Genomic DNA, 27,716 nt, shown 5'->3' with positions numbered 1-27,716 from the left:
TTTGCACTTAATTTAGCACCTGTTATTTGGATGTTAGTAGATCAATAGTTACAGTTTGCACTCTATTTAGCACCTGTTATTTGGATGTTACTAGATCAATAGTTATAGTTTGCACTCTATTTAGCACCTGTTATTCGGATGTTAGTAGATCAAAAGTTATAGTTTGCACTCTATTTAGCACCTGTTATTTGGATGTTACTAGATCAATAGTAATAGTTTGCACTCTATTTAGCACCTGTTATTCGGATGTTAGTAGATCAATAGTTATAGTTTGCACTCTATTTAGCACCTGTTATTTGGATGTTAGTGGATCAATATAGTTTGCACTTTATTTAGCACCTGTTATTTGGATGTTAGTAGATCAATAGTTGTAGTTTGCACTCTATTTAGCACCTGTAATTTGGATCTTAGTAGATCAATAGTTATAGTTTGCACTCTATTTAGCACCTGTTGTTTGGATCTTAGTAGCTCAATAGTTAGTTTGTACTCTATTTAGCGCCTGTTATTTGGATGTTAGTAGATCAATAGTTACAGTTTGCACTCTATGTAGCACCTGTTATTTGGAACTTAGTAGATCAATAGTTGTAGTTTGCACTCTATTTAGCACCTGTTATTTGGATCTTAGTAGATCAATAGTTACAGTTTGCACTCTATTTAGCACCTGTTATTTGGATCTTAGTAGATCAATAGTTGTAGTTTGCACTCTATTTAGCACCTGCTATTTGGATCTTAGAAGATCAATAGTTATAGTTTGCACTTTATTTAGCACCTGTTATTTGGGTCTTAGTAGATCAATAGTTGTAGTTTGCACTCTATTTAGAACCTGTTATTTGGATGTCAGTAGATCAATAGTTAGTTTGCACTCTATTTAGCACCTGTTATTTGGATCTTAGTAGATCAATAGTTAGTTTGCACTCTATTTAGCACCTGTTATTTGGATGTTAGTAGATCAATAGTTATAGTTTGCACTTTATTTAGCACCTGTTAATTGGTAGTTAGTAGATCAATAGTTACAGTTTGCACTCTATTTAGCACCTGTTATTTGGATGTTACTAGATCAATAGTTATAGTTTGCACTCTATTTAGCACCTGTTATTCGGATGTTAGTAGATCAAAAGTTATAGTTTGCACTCTATTTAGCACCTGTTATTCGGATGTTACTAGATCAATAGTTATAGTTTGCACTCTATTTAGCACCTGTTATTCGGATGTTAGTAGATCAATAGTTATAGTTTGCACTCTATTTAGCACCTGTTATTTGGATGTTAGTGGATCAATATAGTTTGCACTTTATTTAGCACCTGTTATTTGGATGTTAGTAGATCAATAGTTGTAGTTTGCACTCTATTTAGCACCTGTCATTCGGATGTTAGTAGATCAATAGTTATAGTTTGCACTCTATTTAGCACCTGTTATTTGGATGTTAGTAGATCAATATAGTTTGCACTTTATTTAGCACCTGTTATTTGGGTCTTAGTAGATCAATAGTTGTAGTTTGCACTCTATTTAGCACCTGTTATTTGGATGTTAGTAGATCAATATAGTTTGCACTTTATTTAGCACCTGTTATTTGGGTCTTAGTAGATCAATAGTTGTAGTTTGCACTCTATTTAGCACCTGTTATTTGGATGTCAGTAGATCAATAGTTAGTTTGCACTCTATTTAGCACCTGTTATTTGGATGTTAGTAGATCAATATAGTTTGCACTTTATTTAGCACCTGTTATTTGGATGTTAGTAGATCAATAGTTATAGTTTGCACTCTATTTAGCACCTGTTATTTGGATGTTAGTAGATCAATAGTTAGTTTGCACTCTATTTAGCACCTGTTATTTGGATGTTAGTAGATCAATATAGTTTGCACTTTATTTAGCACCTGTTATTTGGATATTAGTAGATCAATAGTTATAGTTTGCACTCTATTTAGCACCTGTTATTTGGATGTTAGTAGATCAATAGTTGTAGTTTGCACTCTATTTAGCACCTGTTATTTGGATGTTAGTAGATCAGGTAACAAAGGTGAGTACTTGTACTCACGCTCCACTTCAAAGGGTCCCAGGCAGTAAACCAGCCGGTGAAAGTGAGAGGTTCAAATCCCTGCTTGACCAAGAGCACAGGTGTGTCTGGGTCTCTGCCGCCTGGGTGTGTGCGCAGGTACTCTTTACAGGTGAGCACCGCCTCTTTGCACTCCACCTTGTTGGCCTCCTTGCCGATCCAGAGAAACACCTGAGTGTGTACAATAAGTAACATTAGTTCATCACACCTGAGTCTGTAAATCACTTGAATAATAATCCTCAGGTTAGAGCGCTAGTTGTCAGCTGGCGATTAGAGCGCTAGTTGTCAGCTAGCGATTAGAGCGCTAGTTGTCAGCTGGCGATTAGAGCGCTAGTTGTCAGCTAGCGATTAGAGCGCTAGTTGTCAGCTAGCAAATACCGCTCTATTTGCCAGCTGGTCATTAGAGCACAAGTTGCCAGCTGGCGATTAGAGCGCTAGTTGTCAGCAAGCAATTACCGCGCTAGTTGCCGGTTGCCGATTACAGCGCCAGTTGCCGGCTGGTGATTAGAGCACTATTTGCCAGCTGCCGATTAGAGCACTATTTGCCAGCTGCCGATTAGAGCACTAGTGGCCGGCTGGCGATTAGAGCGCTAGTTGTCAGCTGACGATTGGCGCAGTAGTTGTGAGCTGGTCATTAGAACACTAGTTACTGGTTGGTGATTACAGCGCTAATTGTGGGTTGCCGACTAGAGTGCTAGTTGCCAGCTGCCGATTAGAGCGTTAGTTGTCAGAAATCAGTAGTTTTCAGCTGGCGATTAGAGCACTGGTTGTCAGCTAGCAGTTGCCGCTCTATTTGCCAGATGGACATTAGAGCCCTAGTTGCTGGTTGGTGATTAGAGCGCTAGTTGCCGGCTGGCGATTAGAGCTCTAGTTGCCGGCTGGTGATTAGAGCGCTAGTTGCCGGCTGGTGATTAGAGCGTTAGTTGTCAGAAATCAGTAGTTTTCAGCTGGCGATTAGAGCACTGGTTGTCAGCTAGCAGTTGCCGCTCTATTTGCCAGATGGACATAAGAGCCCTAGTTGCTGGTTGGTGATTAGAGCGCTAGTTGCCGGCTGGCGATTAGAGCTCTAGTTGCCGGCTGGTGATTAGAGCGCTAGTTGCCGGCTGGTGATTAGAGCGTTAGTTGTCAGAAATCAGTAGTTTTCAGCTGGCGATTAGAGCACTGGTTGTCAGCTAGCAGTTGCCGCTCTATTTGCCAGATGGACATTAGAGCCCTAGTTGCCGGCTGGCGATTAGAGCTCTAGTTGCCGGCTGGTGATTAGAGCGCTAGTTGCCGGCTGGTGATTAGAGCGCTAGTTGCCGGCTGCCGATTAGAGCTCTAGTTGCCGGCTGGTGATTAGAGCGCTAGTTGCCGGCTGCCGATTAGAGCGCTAGTTGCCGGCTGGTGATTAGAGCACTAGTTGCCGGCTGGGGTACTTGCTGGCTGGCGATTAGAGCGCTAGTTTCCGGCTGGCGATTAGAGCGCTAGTTGCCGGCCGGCGATTAGAGCGCTAGTTGCCGGCCGGCGATTAGAGCGCTAGTTGCCGGCCGGCGATTAGAGCGCTAGTTGCCGGCCGGCGATTAGAGCGCTAGTTGCCGGCCGGCGATTAGAGCGCTAGTTGCCGGCCGGCGATTAGAGCGCTAGTTGCCGGCCGGCGATTAGAGCGCTAGTTGCCGGCCGGCGATTAGAGCGCTAGTTGCCGGCCGGAGATTAGAGCGCGAGTTGCCGGCCGGAGATTAGAGCGCAAGTTGCCGGCCGGAGATTAGAGCGCTAGTTTCTGGCTGGCGAATAGAGTTCTAGTTGTCTGAAATTGCTAGTTGTCGGCTGGCGATTAGAGCGTTAGTTGTCAGAAATCAGTAGTTTTCAGCTGGCGATTAGAGCACTGGTTGTCAGCTAGCAGTTGCCGCTCTATTTGCCAGATGGACATTAGAGCCCTAGTTGCTGGTTGGTGATTAGAGCGCTAGTTGCCGGCTGGAGATTAGAGCGCTAGTTGCCGGCTGGCGATTAGAGCGCTAGTTGCCGGCTGCCGATTAGAGCGCTAGTTGCCGGCTGCCGATTAGAGCGCTAGTTGCCAGCTGCCGATTAGAGCGCTAGTTGCCGGCTGGGGTACTTGCCGGCTGGCGATTAGAGCTCTAGTTGCCGGCTGGGGTACTTGCCGGCTGGCGATTAGAGCCCTAGTTGCTGGTTGGTGATTAGAGCGCTAGTTGCCGGCTGGAGATTAGAGCGCTAGTTGCCGGCTGGCGATTAGAGCTCTAGTTGCCGGCTGGGGTACTTGCCGGCTGGCGATTAGAGCCCTAGTTGCTGGTTGGTGATTAGAGCGCTAGTTGCCGGCTGGAGATTAGAGCGCTAGTTGCCGGCTGGCGATTAGAGCGCTAGTTGCCGGCTGCCGATTAGAGCGCTAGTTGCCAGCTGCCGATTAGAGCGCTAGTTGCCAGCTGCCGATTAGAGCGCTAGTTGCCGGCTGGGGTACTTGCCGGCTGCCGATTAGAGCGCTAGTTGCCGGCTGGTGATCAGAGCGCTAGTTGCCGGCTGGTGATTAGAGCCCTAGTTGCCGGCTGCCGATTAGAGCGCTAGTTGCCGGCTGGCGATTAGAGCTCTAGTTGCCGGCTGGTGATTAGAGCGCTAGTTGCCGGCTGGTGATTAGAGCGCTAGTTGCCGGCTGGGGTACTTGCTGGCTGGCGATTAGAGCGCTAGTTTCCGGCTGGCGATTAGAGCGCTAGTTGCCGGCTGGCGATTAGAGCGCTAGTTGCCGGCCGGCGATTAGAGCGCTAGTTGCCGGCCGGCGATTAGAGCGCTAGTTGCCGGCCGGCGATTAGAGCGCTAGTTGCCGGCCGGAGATTAGAGCGCGAGTTGCCGGCCGGAGATTAGAGCGCGAGTTGCCGGCCGAAAAGATTAGAGCGCTAGTTTCTGGCTGGCGAATAGAGTTCTAGTTGTCTGAAATTGCTAGTTGTCGGCTGGCGATTAGAGCGTTAGTTGTCAGAAATCAGTAGTTTTCAGCTGGCGATTAGAGCACTGGTTGTCAGCTAGCAGTTGCCGCTCTATTTGCCAGATGGACATTAGAGCCCTAGTTGCTGGTTGGTGATTAGAGCGCTAGTTGCCGGCTGGAGATTAGAGCGCTAGTTGCCGGCTGGCGATTAGAGCGCTAGTTGCCGGCTGGCGATTAGAGCGCTAGTTGCCGGCTGGCGATTAGAGCGCTAGTTGCCGGCTGCCGATTAGAGCGCTAGTTGCCGGCTGCCGATTAGAGCGCTAGTTGCCAGCTGCCGATTAGAGCGCTAGTTGCCGGCTGGGGTACTTGCCGGCTGGCGATTAGAGCGCTAGTTGCCGGCTGGCGATTAGAGCGCTAGTTGCCGGCTGCCGATTAGAGCGCTAGTTGCCGGCTGGGGTACTTGCCGGCTGGCGATTAGAGCTCTAGTTGCCGGCTGGGGTACTTGCCGGCTGGCGATTAGAGCCCTAGTTGCTGGTTGGTGATTAGAGCGCTAGTTGCCGGCTGGAGATTAGAGCGCTAGTTGCCGGCTGGCGATTAGAGCTCTAGTTGCCGGCTGGGGTACTTGCCGGCTGGCGATTAGAGCCCTAGTTGCTGGTTGGTGATTAGAGCGCTAGTTGCCGGCTGGAGATTAGAGCGCTAGTTGCCGGCTGGCGATTAGAGCGCTAGTTGCCGGCTGCCGATTAGAGCGCTAGTTGCCAGCTGCCGATTAGAGCGCTAGTTGCCAGCTGCCGATTAGAGCGCTAGTTGCCGGCTGGGGTACTTGCCGGCTGCCGATTAGAGCGCTAGTTGCCGGCTGGTGATTAGAGCGCTAGTTGCCGGCTGGTGATTAGAGCGCTAGTTGCCGGCTGCCGATTAGAGCGCTAGTTGCCGGCTGGCGATTAGAGCTCTAGTTGCCGGCTGGTGATTAGAGCGCTAGTTGCCGGCTGGTGATTAGAGCGGTAGTTGCCGGCTGGGGTACTTGCTGGCTGGCGATTAGAGCGCTAGTTTCCGGCTGGCGATTAGAGCGCTAGTTGCCGGCTGGCGATTAGAGCGCTAGTTGCCGGCCGGCGATTAGAGCGCTAGTTGCCGGCCGGCGATTAGAGCGCTAGTTGCCGGCCGGCGATTAGAGCGCTAGTTGCCGGCCGGAGATTAGAGCGCGAGTTGCCGGCCGGAGATTAGAGCGCGAGTTGCCGGCCGGAGATTAGAGCGCGAGTTGCCGGCCGAAAAGATTAGAGCGCTAGTTTCTGGCTGGCGAATAGAGTTCTAGTTGTCTGAAATTGCTAGTTGTCGGCTGGCGATTAGAGCGTTAGTTGTCAGAAATCAGTAGTTTTCAGCTGGCGATTAGAGCACTGGTTGTCAGCTAGCAGTTGCCGCTCTATTTGCCAGATGGACATTAGAGCCCTAGTTGCTGGTTGGTGATTAGAGCGCTAGTTGCCGGCTGGAGATTAGAGCGCTAGTTGCCGGCTGGCGATTAGAGCGCTAGTTGCCGGCTGGCGATTAGAGCGCTAGTTGCCGGCTGGCGATTAGAGCGCTAGTTGCCGGCTGCCGATTAGAGCGCTAGTTGCCGGCTGCCGATTAGAGCGCTAGTTGCCGGCTGCCGATTAGAGCGCTAGTTGCCGGCTGGGGTACTTGCCGGCTGGCGATTAGAGCGCTAGTTGCCGGCTGGCGATTAGAGCGCTAGTTGCCGGCTGGGGTACTTGCCGGCTGGCGATTAGAGCGCGAGTTGCCGGCCGGAGATTAGAGCGCGAGTTGCCGGCCGGAGATTAGAGCGCGAGTTGCCGGCCGAAAAGATTAGAGCGCTAGTTTCTGGCTGGCGAATAGAGTTCTAGTTGTCTGAAATTGCTAGTTGTCGGCTGGCGATTAGAGCGTTAGTTGTCAGAAATCAGTAGTTTTCAGCTGGCGATTAGAGCACTGGTTGTCAGCTAGCAGTTGCCGCTCTATTTGCCAGATGGACATTAGAGCCCTAGTTGCTGGTTGGTGATTAGAGCGCTAGTTGCCGGCTGGAGATTAGAGCGCTAGTTGCCGGCTGGCGATTAGAGCGCTAGTTGCCGGCTGCCGATTAGAGCGCTAGTTGCCGGCTGCCGATTAGAGCGCTAGTTGCCAGCTGCCGATTAGAGCGCTAGTTGCCGGCTGGGGTACTTGCCGGCTGGCGATTAGAGCGCTAGTTGCCGGCTGGCGATTAGAGCGCTAGTTGCCGGCTGCCGATTAGAGCGCTAGTTGCCGGCTGGGGTACTTGCCGGCTGGCTATTAGAGCGCTAGTTGCCGGCTGGCGATTAGAGCGCTAGTTGCCGGCTGGCGATTAGAGCGCTAGTTGCCGGCTGGCGATTAGAGCGCTAGTTGCCGGCTGGAGATTAGAGTTCTAGTTGTCTGAAATTGCTAGTTGTCGGCTGGCGATTAGAGCGCTAGTTGTCAGCTGACGATTGGCGCAGTAGTTGTGAGCTGGTCATTAGAACACTAGTTACTGGTTGGTGATTACAGCGCTAATTGTGGGTTGCCGACTAGAGTGCTAGTTGCCAGCTGCCGATTAGAGCGTTAGTTGTCAGAAATCAGTAGTTTTCAGCTGGCGATTAGAGCACTGGTTGTCAGCTAGCAGTTGCCGCTCTATTTGCCAGATGGACATTAGAGCCCTAGTTGCTGGTTGGTGATTAGAGCGCTAGTTGCCGGCTGGCGATTAGAGCTCTAGTTGCCGGCTGGTGATTAGAGCGCTAGTTGCCGGCTGGTGATTAGAGCGTTAGTTGTCAGAAATCAGTAGTTTTCAGCTGGCGATTAGAGCACTGGTTGTCAGCTAGCAGTTGCCGCTCTATTTGCCAGATGGACATTAGAGCCCTAGTTGCCGGCTGGCGATTAGAGCTCTAGTTGCCGGCTGGTGATTAGAGCGCTAGTTGCCGGCTGGTGATTAGAGCGCTAGTTGCCGGCTGCCGATTAGAGCTCTAGTTGCCGGCTGGTGATTAGAGCGCTAGTTGCCGGCTGCCGATTAGAGCGCTAGTTGCCGGCTGGTGATTAGAGCACTAGTTGCCGGCTGGGGTACTTGCTGGCTGGCGATTAGAGCGCTAGTTTCCGGCTGGCGATTAGAGCGCTAGTTGCCGGCCGGCGATTAGAGCGCTAGTTGCCGGCCGGCGATTAGAGCGCTAGTTGCCGGCCGGCGATTAGAGCGCTAGTTGCCGGCCGGCGATTAGAGCGCTAGTTGCCGGCCGGCGATTAGAGCGCTAGTTGCCGGCTGGCGATTAGAGCGCTAGTTGCCGGCCGGCGATTAGAGCGCTAGTTGCCGGCCGGCGATTAGAGCGCTAGTTGCCGGCCGGCGATTAGAGCGCTAGTTGCCGGCCGGAGATTAGAGCGCGAGTTGCCGGCCGGAGATTAGAGCGCAAGTTGCCGGCCGGAGATTAGAGCGCTAGTTTCTGGCTGGCGAATAGAGTTCTAGTTGTCTGAAATTGCTAGTTGTCGGCTGGCGATTAGAGCGTTAGTTGTCAGAAATCAGTAGTTTTCAGCTGGCGATTAGAGCACTGGTTGTCAGCTAGCAGTTGCCGCTCTATTTGCCAGATGGACATTAGAGCCCTAGTTGCTGGTTGGTGATTAGAGCGCTAGTTGCCGGCTGGAGATTAGAGCGCTAGTTGCCGGCTGGCGATTAGAGCGCTAGTTGCCGGCTGCCGATTAGAGCGCTAGTTGCCGGCTGCCGATTAGAGCGCTAGTTGCCAGCTGCCGATTAGAGCGCTAGTTGCCAGCTGCCGATTAGAGCGCTAGTTGCCGGCTGGGGTACTTGCCGGCTGCCGATTAGAGCGCTAGTTGCCGGCTGGTGATTAGAGCGCTAGTTGCCGGCTGGTGATTAGAGCGCTAGTTGCCGGCTGCCGATTAGAGCGCTAGTTGCCGGCTGGCGATTAGAGCTCTAGTTGCCGGCTGGTGATTAGAGCGCTAGTTGCCGGCTGGTGATTAGAGCGCTAGTTGCCGGCTGGGGTACTTGCTGGCTGGCGATTAGAGCGCTAGTTTCCGGCTGGCGATTAGAGCGCTAGTTGCCGGCTGGCGATTAGAGCGCTAGTTGCCGGCCGGCGATTAGAGCGCTAGTTGCCGGCCGGCGATTAGAGCGCTAGTTGCCGGCCGGCGATTAGAGCGCTAGTTGCCGGCCGGAGATTAGAGCGCGAGTTGCCGGCCGGAGATTAGAGCGCGAGTTGCCGGCCGGAGATTAGAGCGCGAGTTGCCGGCCGAAAAGATTAGAGCGCTAGTTTCTGGCTGGCGAATAGAGTTCTAGTTGTCTGAAATTGCTAGTTGTCGGCTGGCGATTAGAGCGTTAGTTGTCAGAAATCAGTAGTTTTCAGCTGGCGATTAGAGCACTGGTTGTCAGCTAGCAGTTGCCGCTCTATTTGCCAGATGGACATTAGAGCCCTAGTTGCTGGTTGGTGATTAGAGCGCTAGTTGCCGGCTGGAGATTAGAGCGCTAGTTGCCGGCTGGCGATTAGAGCGCTAGTTGCCGGCTGGCGATTAGAGCGCTAGTTGCCGGCTGGCGATTAGAGCGCTAGTTGCCGGCTGCCGATTAGAGCGCTAGTTGCCGGCTGCCGATTAGAGCGCTAGTTGCCAGCTGCCGATTAGAGCGCTAGTTGCCGGCTGGGGTACTTGCCGGCTGGCGATTAGAGCGCTAGTTGCCGGCTGGCGATTAGAGCGCTAGTTGCCGGCTGCCGATTAGAGCGCTAGTTGCCGGCTGGGGTACTTGCCGGCTGGCGATTAGAGCTCTAGTTGCCGGCTGGGGTACTTGCCGGCTGGCGATTAGAGCCCTAGTTGCTGGTTGGTGATTAGAGCGCTAGTTGCCGGCTGGAGATTAGAGCGCTAGTTGCCGGCTGGCGATTAGAGCTCTAGTTGCCGGCTGGGGTACTTGCCGGCTGGCGATTAGAGCCCTAGTTGCTGGTTGGTGATTAGAGCGCTAGTTGCCGGCTGGAGATTAGAGCGCTAGTTGCCGGCTGGCGATTAGAGCGCTAGTTGCCGGCTGCCGATTAGAGCGCTAGTTGCCAGCTGCCGATTAGAGCGCTAGTTGCCAGCTGCCGATTAGAGCGCTAGTTGCCGGCTGGGGTACTTGCCGGCTGCCGATTAGAGCGCTAGTTGCCGGCTGGTGATTAGAGCGCTAGTTGCCGGCTGGTGATTAGAGCGCTAGTTGCCGGCTGCCGATTAGAGCGCTAGTTGCCGGCTGGCGATTAGAGCTCTAGTTGCCGGCTGGTGATTAGAGCGCTAGTTGCCGGCTGGTGATTAGAGCGCTAGTTGCCGGCTGGGGTACTTGCTGGCTGGCGATTAGAGCGCTAGTTTCCGGCTGGCGATTAGAGCGCTAGTTGCCGGCTGGCGATTAGAGCGCTAATTGCCGGCCGGCGATTAGAGCGCTAGTTGCCGGCCGGCGATTAGAGCGCTAGTTGCCGGCCGGCGATTAGAGCGCTAGTTGCCGGCCGGAGATTAGAGCGCGAGTTGCCGGCCGGAGATTAGAGCGCGAGTTGCCGGCCGGAGATTAGAGCGCGAGTTGCCGGCCGAAAAGATTAGAGCGCTAGTTTCTGGCTGGCGAATAGAGTTCTAGTTGTCTGAAATTGCTAGTTGTCGGCTGCCGATTAGAGCGTTAGTTGTCAGAAATCAGTAGTTTTCAGCTGGCGATTAGAGCACTGGTTGTCAGCTAGCAGTTGCCGCTCTATTTGCCAGATGGACATTAGAGCCCTAGTTGCTGGTTGGTGATTAGAGCGCTAGTTGCCGGCTGGAGATTAGAGCGCTAGTTGCCGGCTGGCGATTAGAGCGCTAGTTGCCGGCTGGCGATTAGAGCGCTAGTTGCCGGCTGGCGATTAGAGCGCTAGTTGCCGGCTGCCGATTAGAGCGCTAGTTGCCGGCTGCCGATTAGAGCGCTAGTTGCCGGCTGGCGATTAGAGCGCTAGTTGCCGGCTGGGGTACTTGCCGGCTGGCGATTAGAGCGCTAGTTGCCGGCTGGCGATTAGAGCGCTAGTTGCCGGCTGGGGTACTTGCCGGCTGGCGATTAGAGCGCGAGTTGCCGGCCGGAGATTAGAGCGCGAGTTGCCGGCCGGAGATTAGAGCGCGAGTTGCCGGCCGAAAAGATTAGAGCGCTAGTTTCTGGCTGGCGAATAGAGTTCTAGTTGTCTGAAATTGCTAGTTGTCGGCTGGCGATTAGAGCGTTAGTTGTCAGAAATCAGTAGTTTTCAGCTGGCGATTAGAGCACTGGTTGTCAGCTAGCAGTTGCCGCTCTATTTGCCAGATGGACATTAGAGCCCTAGTTGCTGGTTGGTGATTAGAGCGCTAGTTGCCGGCTGGAGATTAGAGCGCTAGTTGCCGGCTGGCGATTAGAGCGCTAGTTGCCGGCTGCCGATTAGAGCGCTAGTTGCCGGCTGCCGATTAGAGCGCTAGTTGCCAGCTGCCGATTAGAGCGCTAGTTGCCGGCTGGGGTACTTGCCGGCTGGCGATTAGAGCGCTAGTTGCCGGCTGGCGATTAGAGCGCTAGTTGCCGGCTGGCGATTAGAGCGCTAGTTGCCGGCTGCCGATTAGAGCGCTAGTTGCCGGCTGGCGATTAGAGCGCTAGTTGCCGGCTGGCGATTAGAGCGCTAGTTGCCGGCTGGCGATTAGAGCGCTAGTTGCCGGCTGGAGATTAGAGTTCTAGTTGTCTGAAATTGCTAGTTGTCGGCTGGCGATTAGAGCGCTAGTTGTCAGCTGACGATTGGCGCAGTAGTTGTGAGCTGGTCATTAGAACACTAGTTACTGGTTGGTGATTACAGCGCTAATTGTGGGTTGCCGACTAGAGTGCTAGTTGCCAGCTGCCGATTAGAGCGTTAGTTGTCAGAAATCAGTAGTTTTCAGCTGGCGATTAGAGCACTGGTTGTCAGCTAGCAGTTGCCGCTCTATTTGCCAGATGGACATTAGAGCCCTAGTTGCTGGTTGGTGATTAGAGCGCTAGTTGCCGGCTGGCGATTAGAGCTCTAGTTGCCGGCTGGTGATTAGAGCGCTAGTTGCCGGCTGGTGATTAGAGCGTTAGTTGTCAGAAATCAGTAGTTTTCAGCTGGCGATTAGAGCACTGGTTGTCAGCTAGCAGTTGCCGCTCTATTTGCCAGATGGACATTAGAGCCCTAGTTGCTGGTTGGTGATTAGAGCGCTAGTTGCCGGCTGGCGATTAGAGCTCTAGTTGCCGGCTGGTGATTAGAGCGCTAGTTGCCGGCTGGTGATTAGAGCGTTAGTTGTCAGAAATCAGTAGTTTTCAGCTGGCGATTAGAGCACTGGTTGTCAGCTAGCAGTTGCCGCTCTATTTGCCAGATGGACATTAGAGCCCTAGTTGCCGGCTGGCGATTAGAGCTCTAGTTGCCGGCTGGTGATTAGAGCGCTAGTTGCCGGCTGGTGATTAGAGCGCTAGTTGCCGGCTGCCGATTAGAGCTCTAGTTGCCGGCTGGTGATTAGAGCGCTAGTTGCCGGCTGCCGATTAGAGCGCTAGTTGCCGGCTGGTGATTAGAGCACTAGTTGCCGGCTGGGGTACTTGCTGGCTGGCGATTAGAGCGCTAGTTTCCGGCTGGCGATTAGAGCGCTAGTTGCCGGCCGGCGATTAGAGCGCTAGTTGCCGGCCGGCGATTAGAGCGATAGTTGCCGGCCGGCGATTAGAGCGCTAGTTGCCGGCCGGCGATTAGAGCGCTAGTTGCCGGCCGGCGATTAGAGCGCTAGTTGCCGGCTGGCGATTAGAGCGCTAGTTGCCGGCCGGCGATTAGAGCGCTAGTTGCCGGCCGGCGATTAGAGCGCTAGTTGCCGGCCGGAGATTAGAGCGCGAGTTGCCGGCCGGAGATTAGAGCGCAAGTTGCCGGCCGGAGATTAGAGCGCTAGTTTCTGGCTGGCGAATAGAGTTCTATTTGTCTGAAATTGCTAGTTGTCGGCTGGCGATTAGAGCGTTAGTTGTCAGAAATCAGTAGTTTTCAGCTGGCGATTAGAGCACTGGTTGTCAGCTAGCAGTTGCCGCTCTATTTGCCAGATGGACATTAGAGCCCTAGTTGCTGGTTGGTGATTAGAGCGCTAGTTGCCGGCTGGAGATTAGAGCGCTAGTTGCCGGCTGGCGATTAGAGCGCTAGTTGCCGGCTGCCGATTAGAGCGCTAGTTGCCGGCTGCCGATTAGAGCGCTAGTTGCCAGCTGCCGATTAGAGCGCTAGTTGCCGGCTGGGGTACTTGCCGGCTGGCGATTAGAGCTCTAGTTGCCGGCTGGGGTACTTGCCGGCTGGCGATTAGAGCCCTAGTTGCTGGTTGGTGATTAGAGCGCTAGTTGCCGGCTGGAGATTAGAGCGCTAGTTGCCGGCTGGCGATTAGAGCTCTAGTTGCCGGCTGGGGTACTTGCCGGCTGGCGATTAGAGCCCTAGTTGCTGGTTGGTGATTAGAGCGCTAGTTGCCGGCTGGAGATTAGAGCGCTAGTTGCCGGCTGGCGATTAGAGCGCTAGTTGCCGGCTGCCGATTAGAGCGCTAGTTGCCAGCTGCCGATTAGAGCGCTAGTTGCCAGCTGCCGATTAGAGCGCTAGTTGCCGGCTGGGGTACTTGCCGGCTGCCGATTAGAGCGCTAGTTGCCGGCTGGTGATTAGAGCGCTAGTTGCCGGCTGGTGATTAGAGCGCTAGTTGCCGGCTGCCGATTAGAGCGCTAGTTGCCGGCTGGCGATTAGAGCTCTAGTTGCCGGCTGGTGATTAGAGCGCTAGTTGCCGGCTGGGGTACTTGCTGGCTGGCGATTAGAGCGCTAGTTTCCGGCTGGCGATTAGAGCGCTAGTTGCCGGCTGGCGATTAGAGCGCTAGTTGCCGGCCGGCGATTAGAGCGCTAGTTGCCGGCCGGCGATTAGAGCGCTAGTTGCCGGCCGGCGATTAGAGCGCTAGTTGCCGGCCGGAGATTAGAGCGCGAGTTGCCGGCCGGAGATTAGAGCGCGAGTTGCCGGCCGGAGATTAGAGCGCGAGTTGCCGGCCGAAAAGATTAGAGCGCTAGTTTCTGGCTGGCGAATAGAGTTCTAGTTGTCTGAAATTGCTAGTTGTCGGCTGGCGATTAGAGCGTTAGTTGTCAGAAATCAGTAGTTTTCAGCTGGCGATTAGAGCACTGGTTGTCAGCTAGCAGTTGCCGCTCTATTTGCCAGATGGACATTAGAGCCCTAGTTGCTGGTTGGTGATTAGAGCGCTAGTTGCCGGCTGGAGATTAGAGCGCTAGTTGCCGGCTGGGGTACTTGCCGGCTGGCGATTAGAGCCCTAGTTGCTGGTTGGTGATTAGAGCGCTAGTTGCCGGCTGGAGATTAGAGCGCTAGTTGCCGGCTGGCGATTAGAGCTCTAGTTGCCGGCTGGGGTACTTGCCGGCTGGCGATTAGAGCCCTAGTTGCTGGTTGGTGATTAGAGCGCTAGTTGCCGGCTGGAGATTAGAGCGCTAGTTGCCGGCTGGCGATTAGAGCGCTAGTTGCCGGCTGCCGATTAGAGCGCTAGTTGCCAGCTGCCGATTAGAGCGCTAGTTGCCAGCTGCCGATTAGAGCGCTAGTTGCCGGCTGGGGTACTTGCCGGCTGCCGATTAGAGCGCTAGTTGCCGGCTGGTGATTAGAGCGCTAGTTGCCGGCTGGTGATTAGAGCGCTAGTTGCCGGCTGCCGATTAGAGCGCTAGTTGCCGGCTGGCGATTAGAGCTCTAGTTGCCGGCTGGTGATTAGAGCGCTAGTTGCCGGCTGGTGATTAGAGCGCTAGTTGCCGGCTGGGGTACTTGCTGGCTGGCGATTAGAGCGCTAGTTTCCGGCCGGCGATTAGAGCGCTAGTTGCCGGCCGGCGATTAGAGCGCTAGTTGCCGGCCGGCGATTAGAGCGCTAGTTGCCGGCCGGCGATTAGAGCGCTAGTTGCCGGCCGGAGATTAGAGCGCGAGTTGCCGGCCGGAGATTAGAGCGCGAGTTGCCGGCCGGAGATTAGAGCGCGAGTTGCCGGCCGAAAAGATTAGAGCGCTAGTTTCTGGCTGGCGAATAGAGTTCTAGTTGTCTGAAATTGCTAGTTGTCGGCTGGCGATTAGAGCGTTAGTTGTCAGAAATCAGTAGTTTTCAGCTGGCGATTAGAGCACTGGTTGTCAGCTAGCAGTTGCCGCTCTATTTGCCAGATGGACATTAGAGCCCTAGTTGCTGGTTGGTGATTAGAGCGCTAGTTGCCGGCTGGAGATTAGAGCGCTAGTTGCCGGCTGGGGTACTTGCCGGCTGGCGATTAGAGCCCTAGTTGCTGGTTGGTGATTAGAGCGCTAGTTGCCGGCTGGAGATTAGAGCGCTAGTTGCCGGCTGGCGATTAGAGCTCTAGTTGCCGGCTGGGGTACTTGCCGGCTGGCGATTAGAGCCCTAGTTGCTGGTTGGTGATTAGAGCGCTAGTTGCCGGCTGGAGATTAGAGCGCTAGTTGCCGGCTGGCGATTAGAGCGCTAGTTGCCAGCTGCCGATTAGAGCGCTAGTTGCCAGCTGCCGATTAGAGCGCTAGTTGCCGGCTGGGGTACTTGCCGGCTGCCGATTAGAGCGCTAGTTGCCGGCTGGTGATTAGAGCGCTAGTTGCCGGCTGGTGATTAGAGCGCTAGTTGCCAGCTGCCGATTAGAGCGCTAGTTGCCGGCTGGCGATTAGAGCTCTAGTTGCCGGCTGGTGATTAGAGCGCTAGTTGCCGGCTGGTGATTAGAGCGCTAGTTGCCGGCTGGGGTACTTGCTGGCTGGCGATTAGAGCGCTAGTTTCCGGCTGGCGATTAGAGCGCTAGTTGCCGGCCGGCGATTAGAGCGCTAGTTGCCGGCCGGCGATTAGAGCGCTAGTTGCCGGCCGGCGATTAGAGCGCTAGTTGCCGGCCGGAGATTAGAGCGCGAGTTGCCGGCCGGAGATTAGAGCGCGAGTTGCCGGCCGGAGATTAGAGCGCGAGTTGCCGGCCGAAAAGATTAGAGCGCTAGTTTCTGGCTGGCGAATAGAGTTCTAGTTGTCTGAAATTGCTAGTTGTCGGCTGGCGATTAGAGCGTTAGTTGTCAGAAATCAGTAGTTTTCAGCTGGCGATTAGAGCACTGGTTGTCAGCTAGCAGTTGCCGCTCTATTTGCCAGATGGACATTAGAGCCCTAGTTGCTGGTTGGTGATTAGAGCGCTAGTTGCCGGCTGGAGATTAGAGCGCTAGTTGCCGGCTGGCGATTAGAGCGCTAGTTGCCGGCTGCCGATTAGAGCGCTAGTTGCCGGCTGCCGATTAGAGCGCTAGTTGCCGGCTGCCGATTAGAGCGCTAGTTGCCAGCTGCCGATTAGAGCGCTAGTTGCCGGCTGGGGTACTTGCCGGCTGGCGATTAGAGCGCTAGTTGCCGGCTGGCGATTAGAGCGCTAGTTGCCGGCTGCCGATTAGAGCGCTAGTTGCCGGCTGGGGTACTTGCCGGCTGGCGATTAGAGCGCTAGTTGCCGGCTGGCGATTAGAGCGCTAGTTGCCGGCTGGCGATTAGAGCGCTAGTTGCCGGCTGGCGATTAGAGCGCTAGTTGCCGGCTGGAGATTAGAGTTCTAGTTGTCTGAAATTGCTAGTTGTCGGCTGGCGATTAGAGCGCTAGTTGTCTGAAATTGCTAGTTGTCGGCTCGCGATTAGAGCGCTAGTTGCCAGCTGGCGATTAGAGCGCTAGTTGGCAGCTGCACCTAGCGCACTGCCCCCTCACCTGGTCCCAGGTGTCCAGTAGCATGACGTCGTCCTGGCTGAGGTCGTCCTGTGTGAACTGGGTCACTTCGCTCACAAAGAAGCGTCCAGACTTGTTGGAACACTCGAAGAGGCGTGACTGGTGGTCCAGGAGCGCCTGCTTCAGTCTGCAAGCAAACAATGGCAGCTGCAGCCTTCCCAATATTATTATTCCCCGCCTACTTCTACCTCTTGTCACACGCGTAGGGAGCTCTGCCTCCGACTATTTCCCAGAACTCCTCCGGCTCCTGACCCTCCGCAATGATCTCTGCGTGGATGCTGTGAGTCTTCTGTCCAATCATGGAGCTGATCTCCTTGGCCATGGCTCTCTCGTCTCCACTGGAGCCCTGAAGTCCAACAAGTGTTTTGAAGGATCATGTGACAGGAAGCTTCTCCTCCTTCCCTTCCCACACCACAGGTAGACTCCTTTCCTTTCCTTTCCTTCCCACACCACAGGTACAGTCCTTTCCTTTCCTTCCCAGACCACAGGTAGGGTCCTTCTCTTCCCACGCCACGGGTAGGTCCTTCTCATCCCTTCCCTTACCACGCATACAATCTTTCCCTTCCCACGGCACGGGTACGGTTCTTCCTTCCCTTGCATTCTCAAACCACGGGCACTGTCGTTCCCTTCACACGCCACCGTCTCTCCCTTCCCTTCCCTTCTCTTTCCTTTCCTTTCCAAAGGTACAGTACTTCCCTTCCCACACCACGGGTACAGTTCTTCTCTTCCCTTCCCAAAGGTACAGCACTTCCTTTCCCACGCCACGGGAACAGTCCTTACCTCCCCACGCCACGGGTACGGACAGTCCTTACCTCCCCACGCCACGGGTACGGTCCTTACCTCCCCACGGGAACGGTCCTTACCTCCCCACGCCACGGGTACGGACAGTCCTTACCTCCCCACGCCACGGGTACGGACAGTCCTTACCTCCCCACGCCACGGGTACGGTTCTTCCCTTCCCACGAGTATGGTATTTTCCTTCCCTTCCCACGCCACGGGAACAGTCCTTACCTCCCCACGCCTGCGGTCCTTACCTCCCCACGCCACGGGTACGGACAGTCCTTACCTCCCCACGCCACGGGTACGGTCCTTACCTCCCCACGGATACGGTCCTTACCTCCCCACGCCACGGGTACGGACAGTCCTTACCTCCCCACGCCACGGGTACGGTTCTTCCCTTCCCACGAGTACGGTATTTTCCTTCCCTTCCCTCACCACGCCACGGGTACGGACAGTCCTTACCTCCACGCCACGGGTACGGACAGTCCTTACCTCCCCACGCCACGGGTACGTTCCTTACCTACCCACAGGAACGGTCCTTACCCCCCCACAGAAACGGTCCTTACCCCCCACGGATACGGTCCTTACCTCCCCACGGGAACGGTCCTTACCTCCCCACGCCACGATTACAGACGGTCCTTACCCCCCCACGCCACGGTTACGGACGGTCCTTACCTCCCCACGCCACTCGTACGGATGGTCCTTACCTCCCCACCCCACGATTACAGACGGTCCTTACCTCCCCACGCCACTCATACGGACGGTCCTTACCTCCCCACGCCACGATTACAGACGGTCCTTACCTCCCCACGCCACTCGTACAGACGGTCCTTACCTCCCCACGCCACGATTACAGACGGTCCTTACCTCCCCACGCCACTCGTACGGACGGTCCTTACCTCCCCACGCCACGGTTACGGTTGTTCCCTTCTCTTCCCTTCCCACGAGTATGGTATTTTCCTTCCCTTCCCACGCCACGGGAACAGTCCTTACCTCCCCACGCCTACGGTCCTTACCTCCCCACGCCACGGGTACGGTCCTTACCTCCCCAAGGGAACGGTCCTTACCTCCCCACGCCACGGGTACGGTTCTTCCCTTCCCACGAGTACGGTATTTTCCTTCCCTTACCTCCCCACGCCTACGGTCCCTTACCTCCCCACGCCACGGGTACGGACAGTCCTTACCTCCCCACGGGAACGGTCCTTACCTCCCCACGGGAACGGTCCTTACCCCCCCACGGGAACGGTCCTTACCCCCCCACGCCACGGTTACAGACGGTCCTTACCTCCCCACGGGAACGGTCCTTACCTCCCCACGGGAACGGTCCTTACCCCCCCACGGGAACGGTCCTTACCCCCCCACGGGAACGGTCCTTACCTCCCCACGGGAACGGTCCTTACCCCCCCACGGATACGGTCCTTACCCCCCCACGGGAACGGTCCTTACCTCCCCACGCCACGGTTACAGACGGTCCTTACCTCCCCACGCCACGGGTACGGTTCTTCCCTTCCCACGAGTACGGTATTTTCCTTCCCTTCCCTCCCCACGCCTACGGTCCCTTACCTCCCCACGCCACGGGTACGGACAGTCCTTACCTCCCCACGGGAACGGTCCTTACCTCCCCACGGGAACGGTCCTTACCCCCCCACGGGAACGGTCCTTACCCCCCCACGCCACGGTTACAGACGGTCCTTACCTCCCCACGGGAACGGTCCTTACCTCCCCACGGGAACGGTCCTTACCCCCCCACGGGAACGGTCCTTACCCCCCCCACGGGAACGGTCCTTACCTCCCCACGGGAACGGTCCTTACCTCCCCACGGGAACGGTCCTTACCCCCCCACGGATACGGTCCTTACCTCCCCACGCCACGGTTACAGACGGTCCTTACCTCCCCACGCCACGATTACAGACGGTCCTTACCTCCCCACGCCACGATTACAGACGGTCCTTACCTCCCCACGCCACGGTTACGGACGGTCCTTACCTCCCCACGCCACTCGTACGGACGGTCCTTACCTCCCCACGCCACGATTACAGACGGTCCTTACCTCCCCACACCACGGGTACCGTCCTTACCTCCCGACGCCACGGTTACGGACGGTCCTTACCTCCCCACACCACGGGTACAGTCCTTACCTCCCCACGCCACGGTTACGGACGGTCCTTACCTCCCCACGCCACTCGTACGGACGGTCCTTACCTCCCCACGCCACGATTACAGACGGTCCTTACCTCCCCACACCACGGGTACAGTCCTTACCTCCCGACGCCACGGTTACGGACGGTCCTTACCTCCCCACACCACGGGTACAGTCCTTACCTCCCCATGCCACGGGTACAGTCCTTACCTTCCCACACCACAAGTAGAGTCCAAACGGACTCTTGAGCAGAAACACGTCGTGGGAGTTGAGAGAAGACGCCAGCGCTGGAACCTCGATAGCTTTTGTATCGGAGGGCTCGCTGCCGTGGACCTGGAACAGCCTGACTGCTGGTTGTGGCTCACAATAATCTTTTCCAGGTGCCGTCCCCTGACAGAGGAGTCCAATTATTATGTACATTATATTTAAGTCTCAAATAACACTTGGATGTTTCCAAGAATTCATTACACACACACACAGGTAATATATAAAGTGACATTTAACCTGGTCCCACTTGGACCGTGTGTGTGTGTGTGTGTGTGTGTGTGTGTGTGTGTGTGTGTGTGTGTGTGTGTGTGTGTGTGTGTGTGTGTGTGTGTGTGTGTGTGTGTGTCCATGCATGTTTCTACCTCATAGATGACAATTTTGCCTTTGAAAATGGCCAGAAAGTGTCTGGGTTCTTTCCCCATGGTCACTCTCACTTGAACCGGAGCCCCACCGTACCTCTCGTCCAGGTCTATGGCCTGCAGGGCAGACGCCCCCAACACCGTCTGTGTGGCGTGGCGCCCCTGAAACAGGTCTTTAGTCACATGAACGAGTGGAACTGGCGGCGCGGGGCCTCACCTGCCAGATGTAGAGCAGGTAACTCTTCTTCCTGTTCACCAGGTACGTGTAGAGGACCAGGTAGCAGTCTCCTCCGTAGAAGTAACCGTAACTGGGGGGCGGCACAGGTTCCAGCTCAAAGTTTTCTATTCTCCACACCTGCCGGCACCAGAGATCACTTCAACAATGAAGTCCGGTCGCCTTGTGGACCCTGGTCACGCATTCATCTACAGCAGGGGTCCCCAAAGTGGGGCCCGAAGCTAATTGTTTACCGGCCCCCTACTTCCTTTAAATGCTATTGCAAAAGTAAAAAACATTTAAAAAATTGGAATGAGGTGAAATCTTACAAGAAAAAGTTGCAATGTTGACACAAAGCTGCCATGCAGGCAGCTTTTTTTAGGGTCCTTGGACCATGGCAAAAGACTCCTGTGGAATCCTTTGCCATGGTCCAAGGACCCTATTGAAAAACTGCTGTGTTTTATTATTATTCCGCACCTACGCGCTGTAATTTGACCCCCTTAACATGCTTCAAAATTCACCAAATTTTTACACACATGTCGGTATAGCAAACCTTCCCAACATATTAAGCAACCAATCCCCCAAAAGGAAAATTGCGCTCTAGCGCCCCCTAGGAAAAAAATTACAGACAAAACTGCATGTAACTTCTGTTAGGAATGTCATAGCGACATGAAACAAAAACTCCTATGTAGGACTGACTTAGACCCAATTTTCATACACTCACTTCTTTCAGCAAAAATCTACAGGAAGTTGGCAAAAAGCCCTTCAAAATAAAATGTTCGCAAAAAATGCAATTTTTGCCTCTTTGCGCTGTAATTTAACCCCTTTAAAATGCTTCAAACTTGGCGCACACATCAGGACTGGCGAATATTGCGATCTAATGAAAAAACCAAACCCTAAAACTCAAAATTGCGCTCTAGTGCTATTTTTGAATAAAACACTGAAAAAACTGCTCCTAGGAAGAAAACACAGACAAAATTGCTTCTAACTTCCGGTAAGAATGGCGGAGGGACATGAAAAAAAAACCTCTATGTAGGTCTCACTTAGGCCTACATTTCATAGATTGACAACCCCCAACAAAAATCAACAGGAAGTTTGCAATCCCCCCTTCAAAACAAAAGTTTTGTAAAAACCGTTCACCTTTCTTTAAACATTATCTCCTCTGAGTGCGTTTGTGGTTTTGGCTTCAAACTCGCACAGGAGAGAGATTGAACCCTTCTGATTAAAAGTATAGAACAGAGTTTTGATACGTTCTCAGGTTTTGATTTTACGCGCCTTCAAAGAACCCCTGTGCAAAGTCTCCTAAAAAATGTCCTTTTTGCCTCTTTGAGCTGTTATTTGACCCCCTTAAAATGCTTCTAAACTCACCAAACTTGACACACACATCAGGTCTGGCAAAAATTGCGATCTGATGAAAAAACCTAACCTCAAAACTCAAAATTGCGCTCTACCGCCCCCCTAGGAATACAACACAGACAAACTGCTCCTAGGAAGAAAACACAGACAAAACTGCTTGTAACTTCCGGTAGGAATGTCAGAGAGACATGAAACAGAAAACACTATGTAGGTCTCACTTAGACCTACATTTTAATAATTAACATACTTTAGCAAAAATCAACAGGAAGTTTGATATTTTCACTTCAATACAACAACTGCATTACTTTCACAATGCATTATATTCTCAAAATAGTGTCTCCAAGGCGTCTTCTAACGCTTATCCGGCCATGGGTCTCGGGGGCAGCAGCCAAAGGCGGACCCGACCAACCCTGCTTCTTACCGGAAGTTACAAGCAGTTTTGTCTGTGTTTTCTTCCTAGGAGCAGTTTTTTCAGTGTTTTATTCAAAAATAGCGCTAGAGCGCAATTTTGAGTTTTGGGATTTGGTTTTTTCATTAGATCGCAATATTCGCCAGTCCTTATGTGTGCGCCAAGTTTGGTGAGTTTTGAAGCATTTTAAAGGGGTCAAATTACAGCGCAAAGAGGCAAAAATTGCATTTTTTGCGAACATTTTATTTTGAAGGGGTTTTCGCCAACTTCTTGTAGATTTTTGCTGAAAGAAGTGAGTGTATGAAAATTGGGTCTAAGTCAGACCTACATGGGAGTTTTTGTTTCATGTCGCTATGACATTCCTAACAGAAGTTACATGCAGTTTTGTCTGTCATTTTTTTCCTAGGGGGCGCTAGAGCGCAATTTTCATTTTGGGGGATTGGTTGCTTAATATGTTGGGAAGGTTTGCTATACCGACGTGTGTGTCAAATTTGGTGAGTTTTGAAGCATGTTAAGGGGGTCAAATTACAGCGCGTAGGTGCAAAATAATAATAAAACACAGCAGTTTCAATAGGGTCTTTGGCCCATTGCCAAAGGACTCAATATCAATGGCATATCAAATACAATTTAAATACAAATTTAATGCCTCTTTTCTATTTGCAACCTTCTGAGGTAAATATCAAAATAGCGTCCCGAAAGAGTTAGTGCTGCAAGGGGTTCTGGGTATTTGTCTTATTGTGTTTATGTTATGTTACAGTGCGGATGTTCTGCCGAAATGTGTTTGTCATCCTTGTCTGGTGTGAGTTCACTGTGTGGCGCATATTTGTAACAGTGTTAAAGTTGTTTATACGGCCACCCTCAGTGTGACCTGTATGGCTGTTGACCAAGTATGCCTTGCATTCACTTGTGTGTGTAATAGCCGTGTATATTATGCGAGTGGGCCTGCATGCTGGTTGTATGGAGGAATTGCGGACTTGACAGGTTGTAGAGAATTATAAAGGCCTTTAATATTGTTGTCCGGGTAAAAATGTGATCTATGGACACTGAAGTCTGAAGACCAGCAAAGTCACACACCTCCACCTGTCCTGAGCCGTTGTCCACCATCCGCTCCTGGGCAGCGATCTGCGGCATCTCATGCATGATACTCACATCAAACGCCTCCTGGGAGATGGTGGCTAAAACAGGACATAAAGATGCTCAAAGCCGGTCTTCTCGGTCCAGTCCCGCACACTAAAGTCACGTACCAATCTTTCCTCGGGTGTGCACCTTGCCCAGACCTTGAGTCTGGTCCTTGACGGTCCAGGCCTGGAAGAGCTGCTTGAAGAGCGCCGACTCGGCCCCGTCGTTCATGACCTCCACGTTTGTGGTGAGGCAATAGTTTTTGACTTGGATGAACTCCTGGACGGTGAGGAAGGGACCCTGAGAAGACCAGTACCAAGATCTCAAGATGGACGGACACGCGGCACTCACCAAAGCTCGGCTTATGGCCATCTGTCTTTCGTCTTTGGTGGCCTTCCTGCCCTTCCACACGAACACTTTGGTCCCGCCGTGGTCCAGGATGTAACAGTCCTGTGCATGAAGGAGCATTAAAGTACAGTGTTTTATTTTCCTATGGTCAAACACAGTGTTACTGGTCCAACTGGGTGTGATGTAGAGTTGTCCAGGTACCAATCATTTGGTACTGGCACCAAAAATGTATATGGATTATTTTTAATACTTTTCTAAATAATGGGAACTACGAAAAAAATGTGAATTTTACAATACGATAAACATACATTTTTTATTGCACGCAGAACAATTTTAGAGGGTTCAAACAGAAATCAGTGGGCGTTAAACACAGTCTGGGTTTTTCTTGTTGCACCCAAAGAACATTTTAAAATTTTCCAGAAATACATGTTACGCAACTTCACGTGACGCAACTACTACATGTCTCGCATCTACTACATGTTACGCAACTGCACGTTATGCGACTGCACGTTACGCAACTACATTAAGCATTGACACGTTACGCTTCGACACGTTACGCAACTGCACGTTACATAACTACATTAAGCATTGACACGTTACGCTTCGACACGTTACGCAACTGCACGTTACATAACTACATTAAGCATTGACACGTTACGCTTCGACACGTTACGCAACTGCACGTTATGCAACTGCACGTTACATAACTACATTAAGCATTGACACGTTACGCTTCGACACGTTACGCGACTGCACGTTATGCAACTGCACATTACATAACTACGTTAAGCATCGACACGTTACGCAACTGCACGTTATGCGACTGCACGTTACATAACTACGTTAAGCATTGACACGTTATGCTTCGACACGTTACGAAACTGCACGTTACATAACTACGTTACGCATCGACACGTTACGCAACTGCACGTTACGCAAATACTACATGTTTTGCATCTACTACGTTACGCAACTGCACGTTACGCAACTGCACGCTACGCATCTGCACGTTACGCATCTGCACGTTACGCAACTACACGTTGCGCATCGACATTTTACGCATCTACTACATGTTACGCATCTACTACATGTTACGCATCTACTACTTATTATGCAACAGCACGTTACGCATCTGCATGTTGCGCATAAACTACACGTTACACATCTACTGCACATTACGCAACTGCACGCTACATAACTATACGTTACGCATCGACACGTTACGCAACTGCACATTACGCAACTGCACGTTACGCAACTGCACGTTACGCAACTGCACGTTACGCAACTGCACGTTATGCGTCTACTACATGTTTTGCATCTACTACATGTTACGCAACTGCACGTTGCGCATCTACATTTTGCGCATCTACTACATGTTACGCATCTACTACTTATTATGCAACAGCACGTTACGCATCTGCATGTTGCGCATAAACTACACGTTACACATCTACTGCACATAACGCAACTGCACGTTACTCATCTACTACATGTTACGCAACTGCACGTCGCGCATCGACATTTTACGCATCTACTACATGTTATGCATCTACTACATGTTACGCATCTACTACTTATTATGCAACAGCACGTTACGCATCTGCATGTTGCGCATAAACTACACGTTACACATCTACTGCACATTACGCAACTGCACGCTACATAACTATACGTTACGCATCGACACGTTACGCAACTGCACATTACGCAACTGCACGTTACGCAACTGCACGTTACGCAACTGCACGTTACGCAACTGCACGTTACGCAACTGCACGTTATGCGTCTACTACATGTTTTGCATCTACTACATGTTACGCAACTGCACGTTGCGCATCTACATTTTGCGCATCTACTACATGTTACGCATCTACTACTTATTATGCAACAGCACGTTACGCATCTGCATGTTGCGCATAAACTACACGTTACACATCTACTGCACATAACGCAACTGCACGTTACTCATCTACTACATGTTACGCAACTGCACGTTGCGCATCGACATTTTACGCATCTACTACATGTTATGCATCTACTACATGTTACGCATCTACTACTTATTATGCAACAGCACGTTACGCATCTGCATGTTGCGCATAAACTACACGTTACACATCTACTGCACATAACGCAACTGCACGTTACGCATCTACTACATGTTTTGCATCTATTACATGTTACGCAACTGCACGTTGCGCATCGACAAGTTACACATTGACATTTTACGCATCTACTACGTTACTCATCTACTACGTTACCCATCTACTACGTTACCCATCTACTACGTTACTCATCTACTACGTTACGCATCTACTACATGTTACGCAACAGCACGTTACGCATCTGCACGCTACGCATAAACTACATGTTACACATCTACTGCACATAACGCAACTGCACGTTGCGCATCGACAAGTTACACATTGACATTTTACGCATCTACTACGTTACTCATCTACTACGTTACCCATCTACTACGTTACCCATCTACTACGTTACTTATCTACTACGTTACGCATCTACTACATGTTACGCAACAGCACGTTACGCATCTGCACGCTACGCATAAACTACATGTTACACATCTACTGCACGTTACGCATCTGCACGTTACGCAACTCCACGTTGTGCATCTACACGTTACGCATCTACTACATGTTTTGCATCTACTACATGTTACGCAACTGCACGTTACGCATCTGCACGTTACGCATCGACAAGTTACACATCGACGTTTTACGCATCTACTACGTTACACATTTACTACGTTACTCATCTACTACGTTACGCATCTACTACATGTTACGCAACAGCACGTTACGCATCTGCACGCTACGCATAAACTACATGTTACACATCTACTGCACGTTACGCATCTGCACGTTACGCAACTCCACGTTGTGCATCTACACGTTACGCATCTACTACATGTTTTGCATCTACTACATGTTACGCAACTGCACGTTACGCATCTGCACGTTACGCATCGACAAGTTACACATCGACGTTTTACGCATCTACTACGTTACACATCTACTACGTTACTCATCTACTACGTTACGCATCTACTACATGTTGCGCAACAGCACGTTACACATCTGCACGCTACGCATAAACTACATGTTACACATTTACTGCACGTTACGCATCTGCACGTTGCACAACTCCACGTTGTGCATCTACACGTTACGCATCTACTACATGTTACGCATCTACTACATGTTACGCATCTACTACATGTTTTGCAACAGCACGTTATCCATCTGCGCGTTACACAACTACATGTTACGCATCTACATGTTACGCATTTACATGTCTTGTACCTACATGTCAAGCATCTACACATGGTGCATCTACACATCATGCATCTTCAAAACTAATAACAAAGCCAGAATGTCACAAATTGACACCTCGAATTCTGCCCTGAAAGCAGAGATGAGCAAACTTACTGTAAAGTGAAGGCCGTTGATTTTATTGATTGGCTGTAGTGCTAATCAGGCATATTTGGTCAATCAATGACTGCAAGCTAATCGATGCTAACATGCTATTTAGGCCATGTACATATTATATTGCATTGGCCAGCACAGTTGAGAGGGGGCTTAGTGCGTCTGCCTCACAATACGAAGGTCCTGGGTTCGATCCTGGCTTGATTTGCAACACTAAATGGTCCCTAGTGTGTGAATGTTGTCTCTGTACCCATGTTGGCCCTGCTATGAGGTGGTGACTTGTCCAGGGTGTACCCTGCATTCCGCCCGAACGCAGCTGAGCTAGGCTCTGGCACCCCCTAGCAACCCCGAAAGAGATCAGCGGTAGAAAATGGATGGATGGACACTTTTTTTTTTGTTAAGCACGTAACTCCACATGCTAGAAGTTAAACGTTTGGCCACAAGAGGGCGACACAACACAAGAGTTATTAATAAGCCTTAAATAAAGCTCATATAATTATTATTATTCACAGTTTTGGTGTGACAATCTAAAATGTAAATAGTCATGAAAATAAAGAAAACGCATTGAATGAGGAGAAGGTGTGTCCAGACTTTTGGCCTGTACTGTGTGTGTGTATGTGGATATATAT

The 27,716-nt window shown here is 51.9% G+C and overlaps 1 protein-coding gene across 1 annotated transcript in view; it reads right to left on the bottom strand.

Moving 5' to 3' along the window:
• The window catches only part of avil (advillin), a 63,773-nt gene that overhangs the window by 7,991 nt on the left and 28,066 nt on the right, over positions 1–27,716 (bottom strand). Inside the window, exons 9-17 of the mRNA XM_061875473.1 lie at positions 23,639–23,737; positions 23,413–23,566; positions 23,243–23,343; positions 20,407–20,544; positions 20,193–20,351; positions 19,774–19,953; positions 16,832–16,989; positions 16,626–16,770; positions 2,037–2,225 (exon numbers count right to left, since the gene is read on the bottom strand). Coding sequence (XP_061731457.1) covers positions 2,037–2,225; positions 16,626–16,770; positions 16,832–16,989; positions 19,774–19,953; positions 20,193–20,351; positions 20,407–20,544; positions 23,243–23,343; positions 23,413–23,566; positions 23,639–23,737 — 1,323 coding nt within the window. The remainder of the gene's footprint in view (positions 1–2,036; positions 2,226–16,625; positions 16,771–16,831; positions 16,990–19,773; positions 19,954–20,192; positions 20,352–20,406; positions 20,545–23,242; positions 23,344–23,412; positions 23,567–23,638; positions 23,738–27,716) is intronic.

The sequence above is a fragment of the Nerophis ophidion genome, linkage group LG16, assembly GCF_033978795.1.
Source record: "Nerophis ophidion isolate RoL-2023_Sa linkage group LG16, RoL_Noph_v1.0, whole genome shotgun sequence".
Classification (NCBI taxonomy): Eukaryota; Metazoa; Chordata; class Actinopteri; order Syngnathiformes; family Syngnathidae; genus Nerophis; species Nerophis ophidion.
Note: the sequence above shows the minus strand (reverse complement) of the source record. Positions and strands in the feature narration are given on the sequence as shown.